A 17,041-nucleotide genomic window follows, 5' to 3' on the forward strand; every position below is an offset into this window, starting at 1 on the left:
AACAGGGTTGGAGTGAAAACCTACCGGAGGGTAGCTCTCCAGGAACAGGGTTGGAGTGAAAACCTACAGGATGGTAGCTCTCCAGGAACAGGGTTGGAGTGAAAACCTACCGGAGGGTAGCTCTCCACGAACAGGGTTGGAGTGAAAACCTACCGGAGGGTAGCTCTCCAGGAACAGGGTTGGAGAACCCTGGTATAGAGTAAAGTAAACTGTAATTGGTGCCAAGTCCCAGCTGGACCAGTTTGGGGAAGTGTTACCTCATGAAAAGTCTGACCAAGTGTAAACGACTGAGAAATGGGTTTTGCCAGTGTGTGGTCCGGAGTTGGCTGTGTTAGCGCTCCAATCTCCAAAAGCACTTGCCAAGTAGCCATTCTCTTAACAACCATACTCTTCTCTGCCAGGCTTCCTTCCCACCCTGGGTCCGGCCTGGGTAAACATGTATGGCTCCACCCGTAGCTACACCATCATGGACGAGCACCAGGACCTGAACGAGGGGCTGGGGGAGGGGGTGTCCTTCAGGGCCCGTCTGCTGGTCAGCCTGTGTGTGGAGATCCTGGACACCTCCTCTCCAGAGGTTATGAGCTCCACAGAGGTCAAGGTAGAGGGGGTGCCCAAAATCTCAGAGGTGGGTCTCTCATACACACACACACACACACACACACATACACACACACACACACACACACACAGTCTCTATCCCTCATTGTCTCTTTCTCTGCCTCTTTCTCTCTCTCTCTCTCTCTCTCTCTCTCTCTGTCTCCTGTCTCTCTCGGTCGCTCTGTGTCTCTGTGTGTGAGTGTCTTCCCCTATCTATCTCTCTCTATCTCTCTCTCTCTCTCTCTCGCTCTCTCTCACACTCTCTTTCTCTCTTTCTTTCTTTCTTTCTTCCTTGGGTGAGTGCTCAAGCAGACAAACCCTCCTACAGGTGACTCACACCTCACAACAACAGATCATCACGGTGCAACCTGACTAAATTATTCATCATCTTTATTTAGCTGATCTCTGACGCTACATTATTAACTGACTGTTTCCATTAATAGAGGTCTTTTATGTGTTCAGACAATGTAAGTCACAGAGCCGATTGAGTCAGGGACCGTCTAAGTAACCGTTACAGGTCTTTGCCAGAGTCCTGGACCAGAACCCTGCATGCACCACATTTCCATACTCATTATGGAAATACTCACCATACTCTCATATATTTTCATACATCACTCAACCATATTGTACACATTACAGAATTCTCAAGCCATACACTATATATACAAAAGTATGTGGACTCCCCTTCAAATTAGAGGATACGGTGATTTCATCCAGACCCGTTGCTGACACGTGTATAAAATCGAGCAGAAAACCATGCAATCTCCATAGAAAAAATAGTAGTAAATGGCCTTACTGAAGAGCTCAGTGACTTTCAACGTGGCACCATCATAGGATGACACTTTTCCAACAAGTCAGTTCATCAAATGTCTCATTTCTGCCTTGTTAGCTAGAGCTGTCCCGGTAAACCGTAAGTGCTGTTGTTGTGAAGAGGAAATGTCTAGGGACAACGACGGCTCAACTGCGAAGTGGTTGACCACAAAAGCTCACAGAACGGGACCGGCAAGTGCTGAAAATAATCTGTCCTCAGTTGCAACACTCACAACAGAGTTCCAAAGTGCCTCTGGAAGCAACATCAGCACAAGAACTGTTAGTCTGGAGCTTCATGAATCAGGTTTCCATGTCCAAGCAGCCATGCTCAAGCCTAAGATCACCATGCACGATGCCAAGTGTCAGCTGGTGTGGTGTAAAGCTTGCCACCATTGGACCCTGGAGCAGTAGAAACACATAGTCTGGAGTGATGAATCACACTTCACCATTTTATTTTTAATTTTTTACCTTTATTGAAATAGGCAAGTCAGTTAAGAACAAATTCTTATTTACAATGACAGCCTAGGACCAGTGGGTTAACTGCCTGTCCAGGGGCAGAACGACAGGATTTTAGCTTGCCAGCTCAGGGATTCAATCTAGCAACCTTTCAGTTACTGGCCCAACACTCTAACCACTAGGCTACCTGTCGCCCCGACTGAGGAATCTGGGTTTGGTGGGTGCCAAGAGAAAGCTGCCAGCCACAATACATAGTGTCAACTGTAAAGTTTGGAGGAGGAGGAATAATGCTTTTTGAATGAGATGTTCAACAAGCAGGTGTCCACATTCTTTTGTTCATATAATATACATCTAGTTATATTCATCTTTGTGTCTCCATCCCTCCAGAATGCCACTGTGAAAGTGGGGGGGATTATTCCTGTTATAATGTATTTCCATGTTAATGTTTGTGTCTCTTTCCATCCAGAGCGCCACAGGGAAAGTGGAGGAGTTCTTCCTCTTCGGGGCGTTCCTGGAGGCCACCATGATTGACAGGAAGATCGGGGACAAACCAATCTGCTTCGAGGTTACAATAGGTTTGTAGCTTCAATAGCTCAGCCAATGAGCCAACATGACATCATCCTTTATGAGGAAACAGCAAGCATTTTTTAAACGGTTGTTTGAGGTGGGGTTTTTGAAGTGTTGTAGGATGAGTCAACATTATTTAGCTATGAGTTAACAGAATATAAACTTTAAAAAGTGAGATTTACGCTGGACAGTTACTGTAAAACTAGTCCTGGGTTGGTAATCTAGGAATAGCCTCAATCCGTACCTAAGAAACCATTCCTCAATGAAGATTCTACATTGATAAATATTTGTAATTCAATTCTAGGCTTAATTTGGGTCCGGGTAACCAACCTTTAATTTACAATACCGTTCAAAAGTTTGGTGTCACTTAGAAATGTCCTTGTTTTTTAAAGAAAAGCCCATTTTTTGTCCATTAAAAGAACATCAAATTGATCAGAAATACAGTGTAGACATTGTTAATGTTGAACTTAAACTCAAAAAAGTTCTGGGACACTGTAAAGTTCATGGAGAATAAGAACACCTCCTCCCAGCTACGCACTGCACTGAGGATAGGAAACACTGTCACCATCGATAAATCCACTATAATTGAGAATTTCAATAAGCATTTTTCTACGGTTGGCCATGCTTTCCACCTGGCTACCCCTACCCCGGTCAACAGCACTGCACCCCCCACAGCAACTCGCCCAAGCCTCCACCATTTCTCCTTCACCCAAATCCAGATAGCTGATGTTCTGAAAGAGCTGCAAAATCTGGACCCCTACAAATCAGCCGGACTAGACAATCTAGACCCTTTCTTTCTAAAATTATCTGCGGAAATTGTTGCAACCCCTATTACTAGCCTGTTCAACCTCTCTTTTGTGTCATCTGAGATTCCCAAAGATTGGAAAGCAGCTGCGGTCATCCCCCTCTTCAAAGGGGGGGACACTCTTGACCCAAAATGCTACAGACCTATATCTATCCTACCCTACCTTTCTAAGGTCTTCGATAGCCAAGTCAACAATCAGATTACCGACCATTTCAAATCCCACTATACCTTCTCCGCTATGCAATCTGGATTCAGAGCTGGTCATGGGTGCACCTCAGCCACGCTCAAGGTCCTAAATGATATCTTAACCGCCATCGATAAGAAACAATACTGTGCAGCCGTATTCATTGACCTTGCCAAGGCTTTCGACTCTGTCAATCACCACATCCTCATCGGCAGACTCGATAGCCTTGGTTTCTCAAATGATTGCCTCGCCTGGTTCACCAACTACTTCTCTGATAGAGTTCAGTGTGTCAAATCGGAGGGCCACTGGCAGTCTCTATGGTGGTGCCACAGGGTTAAATTCTTGGACCGACTCTCTTCTCTGTATACATCATTGATGTCGCTCTTGCTGCTGGGGAGTCTCTGATCCACCTCTACGCAGACGACACCATTCTGTATACTTCTGGCCCTTCTTTGGACACTGTATTAACAACCCTCCAGACAAGCTTCAATGCCATACAACTCTGCTTCCGTGGCCTCCAATTGCTCTTAAATACAAGTAAAACTAAATGCATGCTATTCAACCGATCGCTGCCCTCACCTGCCCGCCCGTCCAACATCACTACTCTGGACGGTTCTGACTTAGAATACGTGGACAACTACAAATACCTAGGTGTCTGGTTAGACTGTAAACTCTCCTTCCAGACTCACATCAAACATCTCCAATCCAAAGTTAAATCAAGAATTGGCTTCCTATTTCTCAACAAAGCATCCTTCACTCATGCTGCCAAACATACCCTTGTAAAACTGACCATCCTACCGATCCTCAACTTCGGCAATGTCATTTACAAAATAGCCTCCAATACCCTACTCAATGAATTGGATGCAGTCTATCACAGTGACATTCATTTTGTCACCAAAGACCCAATATACTACCCACCACTGCGACCTGTACGCTCTCATTGGCTGGCCCTCGCTTCATACTCATCGCCAAACCCACAGGCTCCAGGTCATCTACAAGACCCGGCTAGGTAAAGTCCCCCCTTATCTCAGCTCGCTGGTCACCATAGCAGCACCCACCTGTAGCACGCGCTCCAGCAGGTATACTGTATCTCTCTGGTCACCCCCAAAACCAATTCTTCCTTTGGCCGCCTCTCCTTCCAGTTCTCTGCTGCCAATGACTGGAACGAACTACAAAAATCTCTGAAACTGGAAACACTTATCTCCCTCACTAGCTTTAAGTACCAGCTGTCAGAGCAGCTCACAGATTACTGCACCTGTACATAGCCCATCTATAATTTAGCCCAAACAACTACCTCTCCCCCTACTGTATTTATTTATTTTGCTCCTTTGCACCCCATTATTTCTATCTCTGCCTTACACATTCTTTCACTGCAAATCTACCATTCCAGTGTTTTACTTGCTATATTGTATTTACTTAGCCACCCTGGCCTTTTTTTTGCCATTACCTCCCTTATCTCACCGAATTTGCTCACATTGTATATAGACTTATGTTTCTACTGTATTATTGACTGTATGTTTGTTTTACTCCATGTGTAACTCTGTGTTGTTGTATGTGTCGAACTGCTTTGCTTTATCTTGGCCATGTCGCAATTGTAAATGAGAACTTGTTCTCAACTTGCCTACCTGGTTAAATAAAGGTTAAATAAATAAAATAGAAAATTGTAAATTAGTATTGTAGATGGAAACGACTGATTTTTAATGGAATATCTACATAGGCGTTCAGAGGCCCATTATAACTCCTGTGTTCCAATGGCATTTGTGTTAGCTAATCCAAGTTTATCATTTAAAAAGGCTAATTGATCATTAGAAAACCCTTTTGCAATTATGTTAGCACAGCTGAAAACTGTTGTTCTGATTAAAGAAGCAATAAAATCTGGAACATCTGCATTTGTGGGTTTGTGAGTTCGATGATATTCCATTAAAAATCAGCCATTTCCTGCTACAATAGTCATTTACAACATTAACAACGTCTACACTGTATTTCCGATCAATTTGATGTTATTATAATGGACAAAAAATGTGTCTTTCTTTCGAAAACAAGGACATTTCTAAGTGACTCCAAACTTTTGACAGTGTATATCGCCATATTTTTTACTTTCGTCTTTTAACTAGGTAACTATGGGAGTGAGATTGATGGTGTGACCAAACTCAAGTCGAGTAGCGGGAAGAAGAGTGGGGGAGACGGAGATGAAGAGGAGACAGAGCTGATCCATGGATCTAGTGATGAAGAGGAGGGAGATGATGACAATGACCTGGTCTCAGTGTCCACCACCCCGCCGATGAAACCAGTCATCACCGACAGGTCAGATGCCAACAGACACATTAGATAATGACCTGGTCTCAGTGTCCACCATCCCGCCCATGAAACCAGTCATCACCGACAGGTCAGATGCCAACAGACACATTAGATAATGACCTGGTCTCAGTGTCCACCATCCCGCCCATGAAACCAGTCATCACCGACAGGTCAGATGCCAACAGACACATTAGATAATGACCTGGTCTCAGTGTCCACCATCCCGCCCATGAAACCAGTCATCCCCGACAGGTCAGATGCCAACAGACACATTAGATAATGACCTGGTCTCAGTGTCCACCATCCTGCCCATGAAACCAGTCATCACCGACAGGTCAGATGCCAACAGACACATTAGATAATGACCTGGTCTCAGTGTCCACCATCCCACCCATGAAACCAGTCATCACCGACAGGTCAGATGCCAACAGACACATTAGATAATGACCTGGTCTCAGTGTCCACCATCCCGCCCATGAAACCAGTCATCACCAACAGATCAGATCAAGGGTTGCAAAATTCTGGGAACTTTCAATAACTTCTCTGGTTTTCCAGAAATCCTGGTTGGAGGATTCTGGGTTTCCTGCTAATTCCCTCCTGATTCAGGGGAATTCAACCGGGATTTTGGAAAAACTAGTTTATTCAAGTTCCTAGAATTTTGCAACTCTAGTCAAATCCCAACAGATTCATTAGCAGAGCACCCCAGCATGTCAAGCTGGTTGAAAGGAAGTTATTTCTGCTTGTGAACTAGATCTAATGACAATCGTTTCGGCTAGTTTTCCTGCCGGGATTGTTGTTTTCTATTCTCTGCAACTGAATCGTAAGTCTCAGTAGGTCAGGTTTCATTCTCTCTTTTTGTGCATCTCAAACTTTCAGAAACTATTTCCACCTGCCTTACTTTGAGAGGAAGCCGTGTATTTACATCAAGAGCTGGTGGCAGGACCAGAGAAGAAGACTGTACAATGCCAACCTTATAGACAACATTGCCGATAAACTGGTGGGTCAATCAATCACTGTTACCCAATTGAAATGTGTAAGAATGACATTAGTAAAACGTAATAAATAGTTCCGTTACAAACTTTCTTAAAACATCAGAGTAATGTTGTATCATGTCTATAACACTGTGTCAACAGGAGGAGGGTCTGAACGATGTTCAGGAGGTCATTAAGACAGAGAAGGCATATCCTGAACGCAGACTGAGAGGGGTCTTGGAGGATCTCAGCAATGGATGCAGGTCTCTACTGACCCTTTAACCCTACTGAGGTCTACTGGCTCTATACTGATAACACTACTGAGTCGTACTGGCTCTATACTGATAACCCTACTGAGTCCTACTGGCTCTATACTGATAACACTACTGAGGTCTACTGGCTCTATACTGATAACACTACTGAGTCCTATTGGCTCTATACTGATAACCTTACTGAGTCCTACTGGCTCTATACTGATAACCCTACTGAGTCCTACTGGCTCTATACTGATAACACTACTGAGTCCTACTACTGGCTCTGTACCGATAACTCTACTGAGTCCTACTGGCTCTATACTGATAACCCTACTGAGTCCTACTGGCTCTATACTGATAACACTACTGAGTCCTACTGGCTCTATACTGATAACCCCACTGAGTCCTACTGGCTCTATACTGATAACCCCACTGAGTCCTACTGGCTCTATACTGATAACACTACTGAGTCCTACTGGCTCTATACTGACCCTTTATCACTACTGATTACTACTACTGGCTCGGTACTGTCTTACTCAATTCCTTGTTTTTAGGAGGACATTGTCTGTATCCCGTAATCCCTGGTCAAAAGTAGTGCACTATATAGGGTTTAGGGTGCCATTTCGGGTACCATTGACTGACATTTAACGATTTTTTCCCCCAGTCAATTTCTGACTCTAGCTAACAAGGACCAAAACCAGACTGGGAGGACCAAGCTGGACAAAGAGAGACTCAAGTCCTGCATGAGGGAACTGGTACGGCACACATGATCCATGATTGTAATGTTTCTATATATAATTCTCTGTCACATATTACACCTAGTCCTGGACTAAAAAGCTATTTCTACTGAGCCTGCTTTTTAGTTCAAGACTGGGATTGATCTGTGTCCAGGAAACAGGCCATTCATGTGGTGTGTCAGTGGTAAAAAAGTGTACTTGTCTCATTGTGTTTGCTTTTAGGAGAACTTAGGTCAGCAGGCTAAGACCATCAGGACACAGGTGAAGAAGAACACAGTGAGGGATAAGATCAAGCTGGTGCAGAACTTTCTCCACAAGCTCAGGTTCCTAGCTGATGAGGTAAGTCAGGAAGGAGTGTATATACGATACGTATACAGTAGTTAATCAATCTAAAACTATTGATTACATTCCAGAGGTCTTTGTTCATCTTCCTTTTCCTTTATATTGTGTATATTTGTTGAATGATTGTTATTGTTTTTTTTTTACCCTGATTGCACTATAAATTTCCCAATTGGGACAGTAAATATATTAGAGATTGATTGATTGGTTGACTGACTGACTGATGTGTAATTGCAGCCGCAGCACAGCATCCCTGACATCTACATCTGGATGATGAGTAATAACAAGCGAATCGCCTACGCCCGTGTCCCCTCCAAAGACATCCTGTACTCCGGGGTGGACGAGGAGACTGGGAAGGACTGTGGCAAAGTCAAAACCATCTTCCTTAAGGTCTTTGAATAGTTATTCTACATCCAAAACCATCTTCCTTAAGGTCTTTGAATAGTTATTCTACATCCAAAACCAAACGCCTATTTCCTCTTCCAGTGTGTGCTTATTGATTTAGTTTGAAATCCCCTAAAAGTAATAATTACAGCCATTCCCATTTCAGTTTTCACTTGTTCTGAGCCACTGGTGCTGTGTCCATCTGATTTCCATTCATGTGTTTGCCTCATCATGCCCAGCTGCCTGGTAAGAAGGGATTTGGGGCAGCTGGCTGGACAGTGCAGGCGAAGACAGAGATCTACCTGTGGCTGGGTCTGAACCGTCAGAGGAAAGACTTCCTGTCTGGTCTGCCCAATGGCTTCGAGGAGAACAAGATGCAGAAAGGACCTGGCTCGCAGTCTGCTCCTCCCATCAGCCTCACATACATGAGTAAGAGGGACTGAGAGACAGATGGCGTCCGATTCACCACATATAGCACTATGCATATGGGAAACTAGAGAATCCCATTGATTACATTAACAGAGGTCTAGACATATGAGTATGGGAGACGGTGATGTCCCATGCATGTGCCACACATATCCACATATAACATAGAAATAGAGTGATTAGAAAGGACAGATCCCTCAGACTTACCCTGGTGGTCTCTGATCGGTCTGTGCTTTATAGCAAACTCCCCTATGGTGGTTGTCATCCCTGATGTTCCTCAGGGAGCGTTGACTTGAATGGGAATGTATTTTTTAGTAGTTCAGATTCTATTCACATATTGTATTGCACTACGAATAAGGGAAGCTAGAGAATCCCATTGATAAATGTCCCCCCCTCCCTCTTCCACAGTGAAGCAGATCTTTCAGCTGAGGGTCCATATGTACCAGGCTCGCAGCCTGTTTGCGGCAGACAGCAGCGGTCTCTCTGACCCCTTCGCCAGGGTCTTCTTCTCCACACACAGCCAGGTCACAGAGGTAGGACAACTAGATTTGTTTGTTTAGTTTATTTGTTAAAAAATACAGTGATTCCACAAATATAACTTTCTATCATCTTTAAAGTAATTTAAGTATAATAATAACAGAATGGTGAACGAGAGTAACAAGATGGGTTGTGAATGAATGAATAAATGAATGATTGTCACTATCCGCCCAGGTGCTGAATGAGACACTGTGTCCCACCTGGGACCAGCTGATGGTGTTTGACAACGTAGAACTGTTCGGAGAGGTCGGCGAACTCAGGGACGACCCTCCTATAATCGTCATAGAAATCTATGACCAGGACACGGTGGTAAGCACGATGCCTGGTCAGAACCCAGACCCCGTCTTTCCTTGCTGCCCCAGTCATCTAAGTAACATAAATGACATGTCATTCAAAGGAGTCTCTGCATTTGAATGAGGTCTTGTAGATACAGTAGTAGGAGCTTTGTTAGCATCATTGTCAAGTAATGTTGCAACTTATATGTTTATCTGATTTTACAGAATTGATATGAATTATATTTGAAAGAATGTATATGTTTACTCAACTGATGATCTGATATCTATTCCTGAACATAAACACCATTGTTTTGGATGACCCTGGCTCGGGATAAGTAGAGTTTGAATTGAATTCTGATTGAAGTCTGGAAGTAGTGGAGGAGAGCATTATGCCCCGAGGCAGGGCTCTCCTAGTCTCGTACGAACCATGCTGATCTCGCGAGCTTACGAGATCTTACGAGATCTGATCAGGATAATTCGTACGAGGCTAGTGCTCTCCAACCCTGTTCCTGGAGAGCTACCCTCATGTAGGTTTTTGCTCCAGTTCTAACTAACCTGACATGGATTCAGCTTATCAACTAGATAATTATCAGGTGTGAATCAGGTGTGAATCAGGTGTGAATCAGGTGTGAATCAGGTGTGCTTGATTAGGGTTGGAGCGGAAACATACAAGACGGTAGCTCTCCAGGAACAGGTTTGTAGAGCCTTGGACCAAGGCATGCAAGAGGTATAAGATCTAACTGGAAAGACCCATTCACTGGACATCAGCCTTACCCCTCTTGCATTCCTTCAATGGGAGATTTTTGCCAATGCGGTACAGTGGTTATGTTTGAGTGTCGTTTCCATCATTTTTTTCAGCCTGGTCCCAGATCGTTTCTGAAGTGTGTGCGTATAGCTAACTCCTAAAGTCAAGTTGGCAAAACTGTACAAACAGATCTGGGACCAGGCTAGTTGATTTTCATTGTTCTGTTGTATCATCTTGAGCTTTGAAGCATGAGCATTGTCAAGCCATGCCTCTTTGTTGGGTAAGCTAATACCATACTTAACCTATTGATGAATGATGTGGCATGAACACCCTCTATTGTATTCATGCTACTGTTTTTTAAATATCAAATTGTTCTATTAAAACGCTTGTAATGTGAACACCGGCCAATTTCCTCGGATTGTAGATAGTACAGTATTTCAAAGAGACCATTCTTTCAAATATTTAAACCTTAATTCATAATTGTGGACATGGTGTGGTCCTTGATTTATCAAAGCAGGTTCAGGATTATATTTTGATTGTCTTCCTGTTATGTTACGATGTGACTCCAGGGCAAAGCAGAGTTCATGGGCAGGACTTTCGCCAAGCCCATAACCAAGATGGCTGACGAACACTACGGACCTCCACGTTTCCCTCCCCAACTAGAGTACTACCAGATCTATAGGGGGAATTGCACCGCTGGAGAGATGCTGGCAGCCTTCGAACTGCTGCAGGTGAGCTGGCAATAGATCAACCTCAACATTATTTGTCCCAAAGTGGAGGGAAATTGATGGTGGGACAAATAAATGTAGAAGTTTTACTTTCAAGGTTTATGTATTCTGAGATTTCCTAGGTTAATAATAGTCAAACTAAATATAATTTCTGCCAGTCATGTGACAATAGATTATTTGATTAGACACAAATGAATCAGTAATGTTGATGTCTGTAACGTCTGTTCATGTTTCAGATTGGTCCGCATGGTAAAGCTGACCTGCCGCCCATCGACGGTCCCACAGACATGGACCGTGGTCCCATCCTACCTGTCCCTCTGGGCATCAGACCAGTCCTCAGCAAGTACAGGATCGAGGTGGGACTTCACCTCCTCTTAGTGTACAGGAAGTGTGTCAATATTGCTGTAACATTTAGGAAATGCTTATGTACTGCTTATGAATGGGTGTTATGAATGGTTATGAATATGTTATAAATGTGTTATGAATGGGTATGAACAGGTTATGAATGGTTATGAATATGTTATGAATGAGTCATGATAGGTAATGAATGTGTCATTAATGGTTATGAGGCCTGATGTAGGTGCCCTTTAAATAAAGTGTTACTGAAATGTTCCCTTTTTCCAGGTGCTGTTCTGGGGGCTCAGGGACCTGAAGAGGGTCAACCTAGCCGCGGTGGACAGGCCTCGTGTGGACATAGAATGTGCCGGTAAAGGGGTCCAGTCTTCCCTGATCCAGAACTACAAGAAAAATCCTAACTTCGGCACCCTGGTTAAGATGTTTGAGGTGGTAAGTTCTCTTTAAAATCATTCCATCATTCAACTGGTTCTCGCCTAATAACAACCAAAATAGGACGACTTTCCCATGAAGTTGTGATATTGTCATGAAAACGAAATCTTTACCTTACTGTAACAGAGATCCGTTGGTTGTAATGTGGTTATATGAAGTTTTCTCAACCAGAAAACTGTTTTACAACAAGGAAATTACACAATTAAGATACCATGTGCCAAATGTGACCCATTAATTTCCTGTGAACTTACGTTCTCCAGGATCTGCCTGAGAATGAGCTGCTCCACCCTCCCCTGAACATCAGAGTGGTGGACTGCAGAGCGTTCGGTCGCTACACCTTAGTGGGGAACCATGCTGTCACCACACTACGCAAGTTCATCTACCGGGCAGCAGACAAGGAAGCCAACAACTGGAACACTCAAGGTACAAACGCATGCAGACACACACACACACACATGCATCCCTCATAGTGCCCTTACACTTTGCCCAGGTCGGGAAGATAAATTAGTTGTACAAATGTCACTCATGCGGTCTTTGTCCTCCACCAGAGGAGATCATTGTCAACTACGAGCCAGAACCCTCCATCAAGAAGATGGAGACCATGGTTAAGCTGGACTCTGTAAGATCTCATCACACCATTACATTCATGTTCATTTGAATAATAAACTTGAATAAAAACCTCCTGAGTTGTAATATGGCCGATATGTTTTGTGGTCTTTTTCAGGGGTCTGATGCGGTGGTTAAAATTGAGGTAGGTGTTACGACGTCTCATTTGTAGGTGAATGTTTATTTGTTAAAGGTTGTACAGTAGTTTAAAATAGTAAAAGGGATATTGCAACCTATTAATCTAACCTGACATTGATGTTGTAGGAGGATGATAAGGGAGGGAAGAAGAAGAAGAGAAAGAAGGGAGGAGACGAGGTGGAGGAGGAAGAGTTTGATGAGAGCATGTTGGATTGGTGGTCAAAGTACTTCGCCTCGATCGAAACTCTGATGGAGGTGAGGCCATCTGTGAAAATGGCATTGTTACTTTTTTTTTTTTTTTGTACAGACTGTAAACTTGTATACAATTAAACATCATTATCATCTTATGGCTACATTTGGATACTCATGAATTAAGTTTTAAAGGGATCCTTTCTGTGTATTTCATATTATTGGTTTGTGTGTGACTCGGTAGATTCTCAAGGCTCAGGAGGCAGCTATGGCAGATGCTGAGGAGAAAGAGGACCAAGATATTTCTGCTGAGGGTGGAGGTAACAAATGCAATCCTACACTGTGAAAAACACCAGAGCAGTAGATCTAGCACATCTATGATTTATCTATACACGTTTTATAGAAATATACATATTTTTATGTATCTTCAATATGTTATCATGTTAAGGTTGCTGATGTTTATTCATTTGGTAGAGATTGAAAATGTAGATACCATAGATGCAGACAAACCTTAAAGTATTGTAGATAGTCCAGCATAATCATGAATCTTTGCATATTGATAATTGGACTTTAAAGTAGAACGTAATTATTGCAGTCGAAGGGAATTATCAGCTTGTGTACTATGTTCACTACTATGTCACTACTATACAGTATGTGCTGTCCTCTTGGAATCAGGACAACCACTAATCCTTCCCATTATCCCTGACCTCTCTGTCATAGTTCATCTCTGCATACATTTACACAGACACAAAACCATTATGCCGGTCATGAAAGTTGGCTATGAAAAATATGAACAATGTTACGAATAAAACACACATAAATACTTAAGTATAGCTTTGAATTAACGTGATACCTAAAACAGTTTATATAAAACAAATATTTTTGGAATCCCAAATGCACTATTTTGCAGAGATTGTGTACAAAGTTTTTGACCTATTGGCTAAATGTTGTATTAGTTATTCTGAAAGATCTGTTGCACTGGCATTCACAGTGGCGATTTCAACATGAACATACTGGTAGGGCAAACTTAATCAACAAAGCTCATGATATGCATTGAAACCAGTACACTACACCAGCTACACATTGAATGCACTAATAACCAATCCCAAAAATGTGTTTTGAGCCACACACAAACATTATAATGTTTGGGTTATGAACAGTTTTTTGCTACTTCCCATATCTTTAACTCTTATTGCACGGAAGGCCATGACAGTCGCACACTTTTATTGTCAACTAGCTAGTAATCAGTCTGCAATATTGCAACACTGCATACGTCTGCTAGTTACAAAGGGGCCCGGTTAACAATATGTAACATTTATAACGCTATTCCCCCGCTTCATCTATTGCACAGCTCCAGTTTCATCAAAGATACAGTGGCTTGCGAAAGTAATGCCCTTTGGCATTTTTCCTATTTTGTTGCATTACAACCTGGAATTAAAATGTATTTTTGGGGTGTTTGTATCATTTGATTTACACAAAATGCCACCACTTTGAAGATGCAAAATATTTTTTCTTGTGAAACAAACAAGAAATAAGAAAAAAAACTGGAAACTTGAGCGTGAATAACTATTCACCCCCCAAGGTCAATACTTTGTAGAGCCACCTTTTGCAGCAATTACAGCTGCAAGTGTCACGCCCTGAACTTAGAGAGCCTTTTATTCTCTAATTTGGTTAGGTCGGGTGTGACTAAGGTGGGTACTCTAGTTTTTGTATTTCTATGTTGGCCTGGTATGGTTCCCAATCAGAGGCAGCTGTATATCGTCTCTGATTGGGGATCATATTTAGGCAGCCTTTTCCCACTGGATTTTTGTGGGATCTTGTTTTTGTGTTGATGCCTGTGAGCTCTACAGAACGTCAAGTATCGTTTACTCTTTATTGTTTTTGTGAGTTTAATTTAATAAACATGTGGAACTCTACGTTCGCTGCGCCTTGGTCCGAGTATGATTACCACGACAATCGTGACAGAAGATCCCACCACCCACGGAGAAAGCAGCGTGCCCAGGAGGAGCAGATATCCTGGACGTGGGTGGGTATATTGGATGGGAAGGGATTTAATAAACATGTGGAACTCTACGTACGCTGCGCCTTGGTCCGAGTATGATTACCACGACAATCGTGACAGAAGATCCCACCACCCACGGACCAAGCAGCATGCCCAGGAGGAGCAGACATCATTTCCAACACCAGTTGCTCTCGGGAGGCCAACTAGGAGAGAGGGGTTTGACCTTTTGCTTTGGCCATCTGCTTGTGGAGAATGAAAGCATTTACTGTAGCAATATCCATAGTGGTAAAGAAATGTCTTATACCACTTCCTGGTCTTGTGGAGGACCTGGTCAGAGCATCAGCTAGGTCGACATCCCCCCATGCTGGCATTGTAGTCCTTCACAGAAACATGAATGGGGACACTCTTCCTCGCTCCAATGGCATTTTTCATTGGTCGTTATTGAAGGCCTTATGCTGCGTGGTGAGCATGGCTACTTCCCTAGTGTCCTTCCATTTCACAAAAAGCAGCTTGTTAGTCCTGATCCAACGTATGGTCCTCCTCCGCTGTCTTTGTCATGTTGTTTACCTTGGTCTTGGGGAAACCGGTTCTGTTAGGACAAATGGTGCCACAAGCTCCTATTTTCTTTTTCAAGGGGTCTATGAAAAGTGGATGTAGAACCGTCAGATGGGGTGATTGACATAGCAGTGGGAGGTGAAGACCTTGACCGGGGGGCGCTTGCTGGGGAGGGGTGGCTCCCAAACGTCATCATTAAAATCCTCTGTATCCTCCCCTCTGTGGTGAATAAAATGAAGGAGTATATTGTTGTAAAACACACAATTACAGTTTACTAAATTTACAAAACAACAAGCCTAAACTATCTGTAACCTTTATTTAACTAGGCAAGTCAGGCAACACCGGCCAAACCCGGACGACGCTGGGCCAATTGTGCGCCGCCCTATGGGACTCACAATCACCACATAGAAGGTGTGAAGCGCAAACATACACACTATGCGAACAGTAACACTTTGGAGACAAAGGTTGATGTAAGAACCACAAATAAACAATGACCATGAGAGTTTAGTGGCCTCTCCAAAGTTACAAGGATGAAACTTAGAACTAAATATGAAACAAACAATAACTGCTTTGGAATGATATGACATTGAAATTACTTGTTACATAGGCCAATGTAAACTAAATCCAAATACACAAAAAGTAGACAACTTATAAAAAACGAAATACATCTAGTAAATGAGCTTTATAAAGCCATGAAAAGAATGTCCTTACAGATCTAAAAGTGGATCCAATCCTCCTAGAAAGCAATCTTTGTTGGACGAGTCGAAAATCCTCTTTTTATGTTCCTGTTCGATATTCTTCGTTTTTACCCCCCCCCCCCTTGAGAAGCCATCCTTTATGCTAAAGCGATGAAATTAAAGCGATGAAATCTGTTTACAATGTAATGTAGCTCGGTGCGTTCCGTCTCTGAGCCAGGTAGTAGTAGTTCACATTACACATAAATGGTTCTAGGCCTTGCTTTGTCCCACCCAGGTCAAGTGCATATCCCTGGAAAGCTTATCTCATTGGCTACAGTACTGTCAAGGTGCCATAGTAGCCAATCCCCTGTGTAATGATTGCAGGCAACGTCATATTTGTGAGGTGCAAAGATATAGTCACTCTGTGGACATACGATGTTGCCATTAAGTCATACATCATCAGGTAACATGGCAATAGGCTAGATTTGTTCCTACCAACCTAACGATTCATTTGATACCCCCCATGTAGTTATAACTGCAACAAAGACCAAATCGAAGCTTACCTTGTAATATGTTTGCTGTTTGGTGAAAACGTTGTTTATCAATAACGGTAGGTCACAGACAGACAAATAATACTATGGGGACTTGACATTTATAAAAGAAGAATACAATGGGAAAGCGACCATGTATACTTTATTAGATCAAGCAATTCTTTAAATAAAATAACATTGGGTGTTAACTGTTGTATTGTTGTGACATGAAATAACAGAATTGCAAATCTCCTGGATATTGGTGGGGCTGTTCACTGACTCCTCCCTCACCCCTCACCCCTTGTTCCCTGACCTATACTCAGAGATCAAACCTGATGACTCTCCTGTCAAAGGAAAGAAAGGAAAAGGAAAGGACAAGAGGAGGCCTGGAGACATGCCAGAGAAGAAGAAGCACAAACTCAATGAGCTGCAGGTATGTGGCTAC

At 42.9% G+C, this 17,041-nt stretch overlaps 1 protein-coding gene across 2 annotated transcripts in view; it reads left to right on the top strand.

Moving 5' to 3' along the window:
• LOC109904301 (otoferlin-like) overlaps nucleotides 1–17,041 on the top strand; it is a 45,829-nt gene that overhangs the window by 17,544 nt on the left and 11,244 nt on the right. For both annotated transcript variants that reach the window (XM_031787831.1, XM_020501555.2), the window contains exons 13-32: nucleotides 402–625; nucleotides 2,330–2,438; nucleotides 5,534–5,723; nucleotides 6,594–6,714; nucleotides 6,851–6,951; nucleotides 7,607–7,697; nucleotides 7,902–8,018; nucleotides 8,256–8,408; nucleotides 8,642–8,831; nucleotides 9,237–9,361; nucleotides 9,540–9,674; nucleotides 10,955–11,116; nucleotides 11,350–11,469; nucleotides 11,738–11,899; nucleotides 12,160–12,322; nucleotides 12,448–12,518; nucleotides 12,624–12,650; nucleotides 12,770–12,898; nucleotides 13,077–13,152; nucleotides 16,920–17,029. In XM_031787831.1, the coding sequence (XP_031643691.1) occupies nucleotides 402–625; nucleotides 2,330–2,438; nucleotides 5,534–5,723; nucleotides 6,594–6,714; nucleotides 6,851–6,951; nucleotides 7,607–7,697; nucleotides 7,902–8,018; nucleotides 8,256–8,408; nucleotides 8,642–8,831; nucleotides 9,237–9,361; nucleotides 9,540–9,674; nucleotides 10,955–11,116; nucleotides 11,350–11,469; nucleotides 11,738–11,899; nucleotides 12,160–12,322; nucleotides 12,448–12,518; nucleotides 12,624–12,650; nucleotides 12,770–12,898; nucleotides 13,077–13,152; nucleotides 16,920–17,029 (2,576 nt within the window). The remainder of the gene's footprint in view (nucleotides 1–401; nucleotides 626–2,329; nucleotides 2,439–5,533; nucleotides 5,724–6,593; nucleotides 6,715–6,850; nucleotides 6,952–7,606; nucleotides 7,698–7,901; nucleotides 8,019–8,255; nucleotides 8,409–8,641; nucleotides 8,832–9,236; nucleotides 9,362–9,539; nucleotides 9,675–10,954; nucleotides 11,117–11,349; nucleotides 11,470–11,737; nucleotides 11,900–12,159; nucleotides 12,323–12,447; nucleotides 12,519–12,623; nucleotides 12,651–12,769; nucleotides 12,899–13,076; nucleotides 13,153–16,919; nucleotides 17,030–17,041) is intronic.

Source organism: Oncorhynchus kisutch, linkage group LG14, assembly GCF_002021735.2.
Source record: "Oncorhynchus kisutch isolate 150728-3 linkage group LG14, Okis_V2, whole genome shotgun sequence".
Taxonomy (NCBI): domain Eukaryota; kingdom Metazoa; phylum Chordata; class Actinopteri; order Salmoniformes; family Salmonidae; genus Oncorhynchus; species Oncorhynchus kisutch.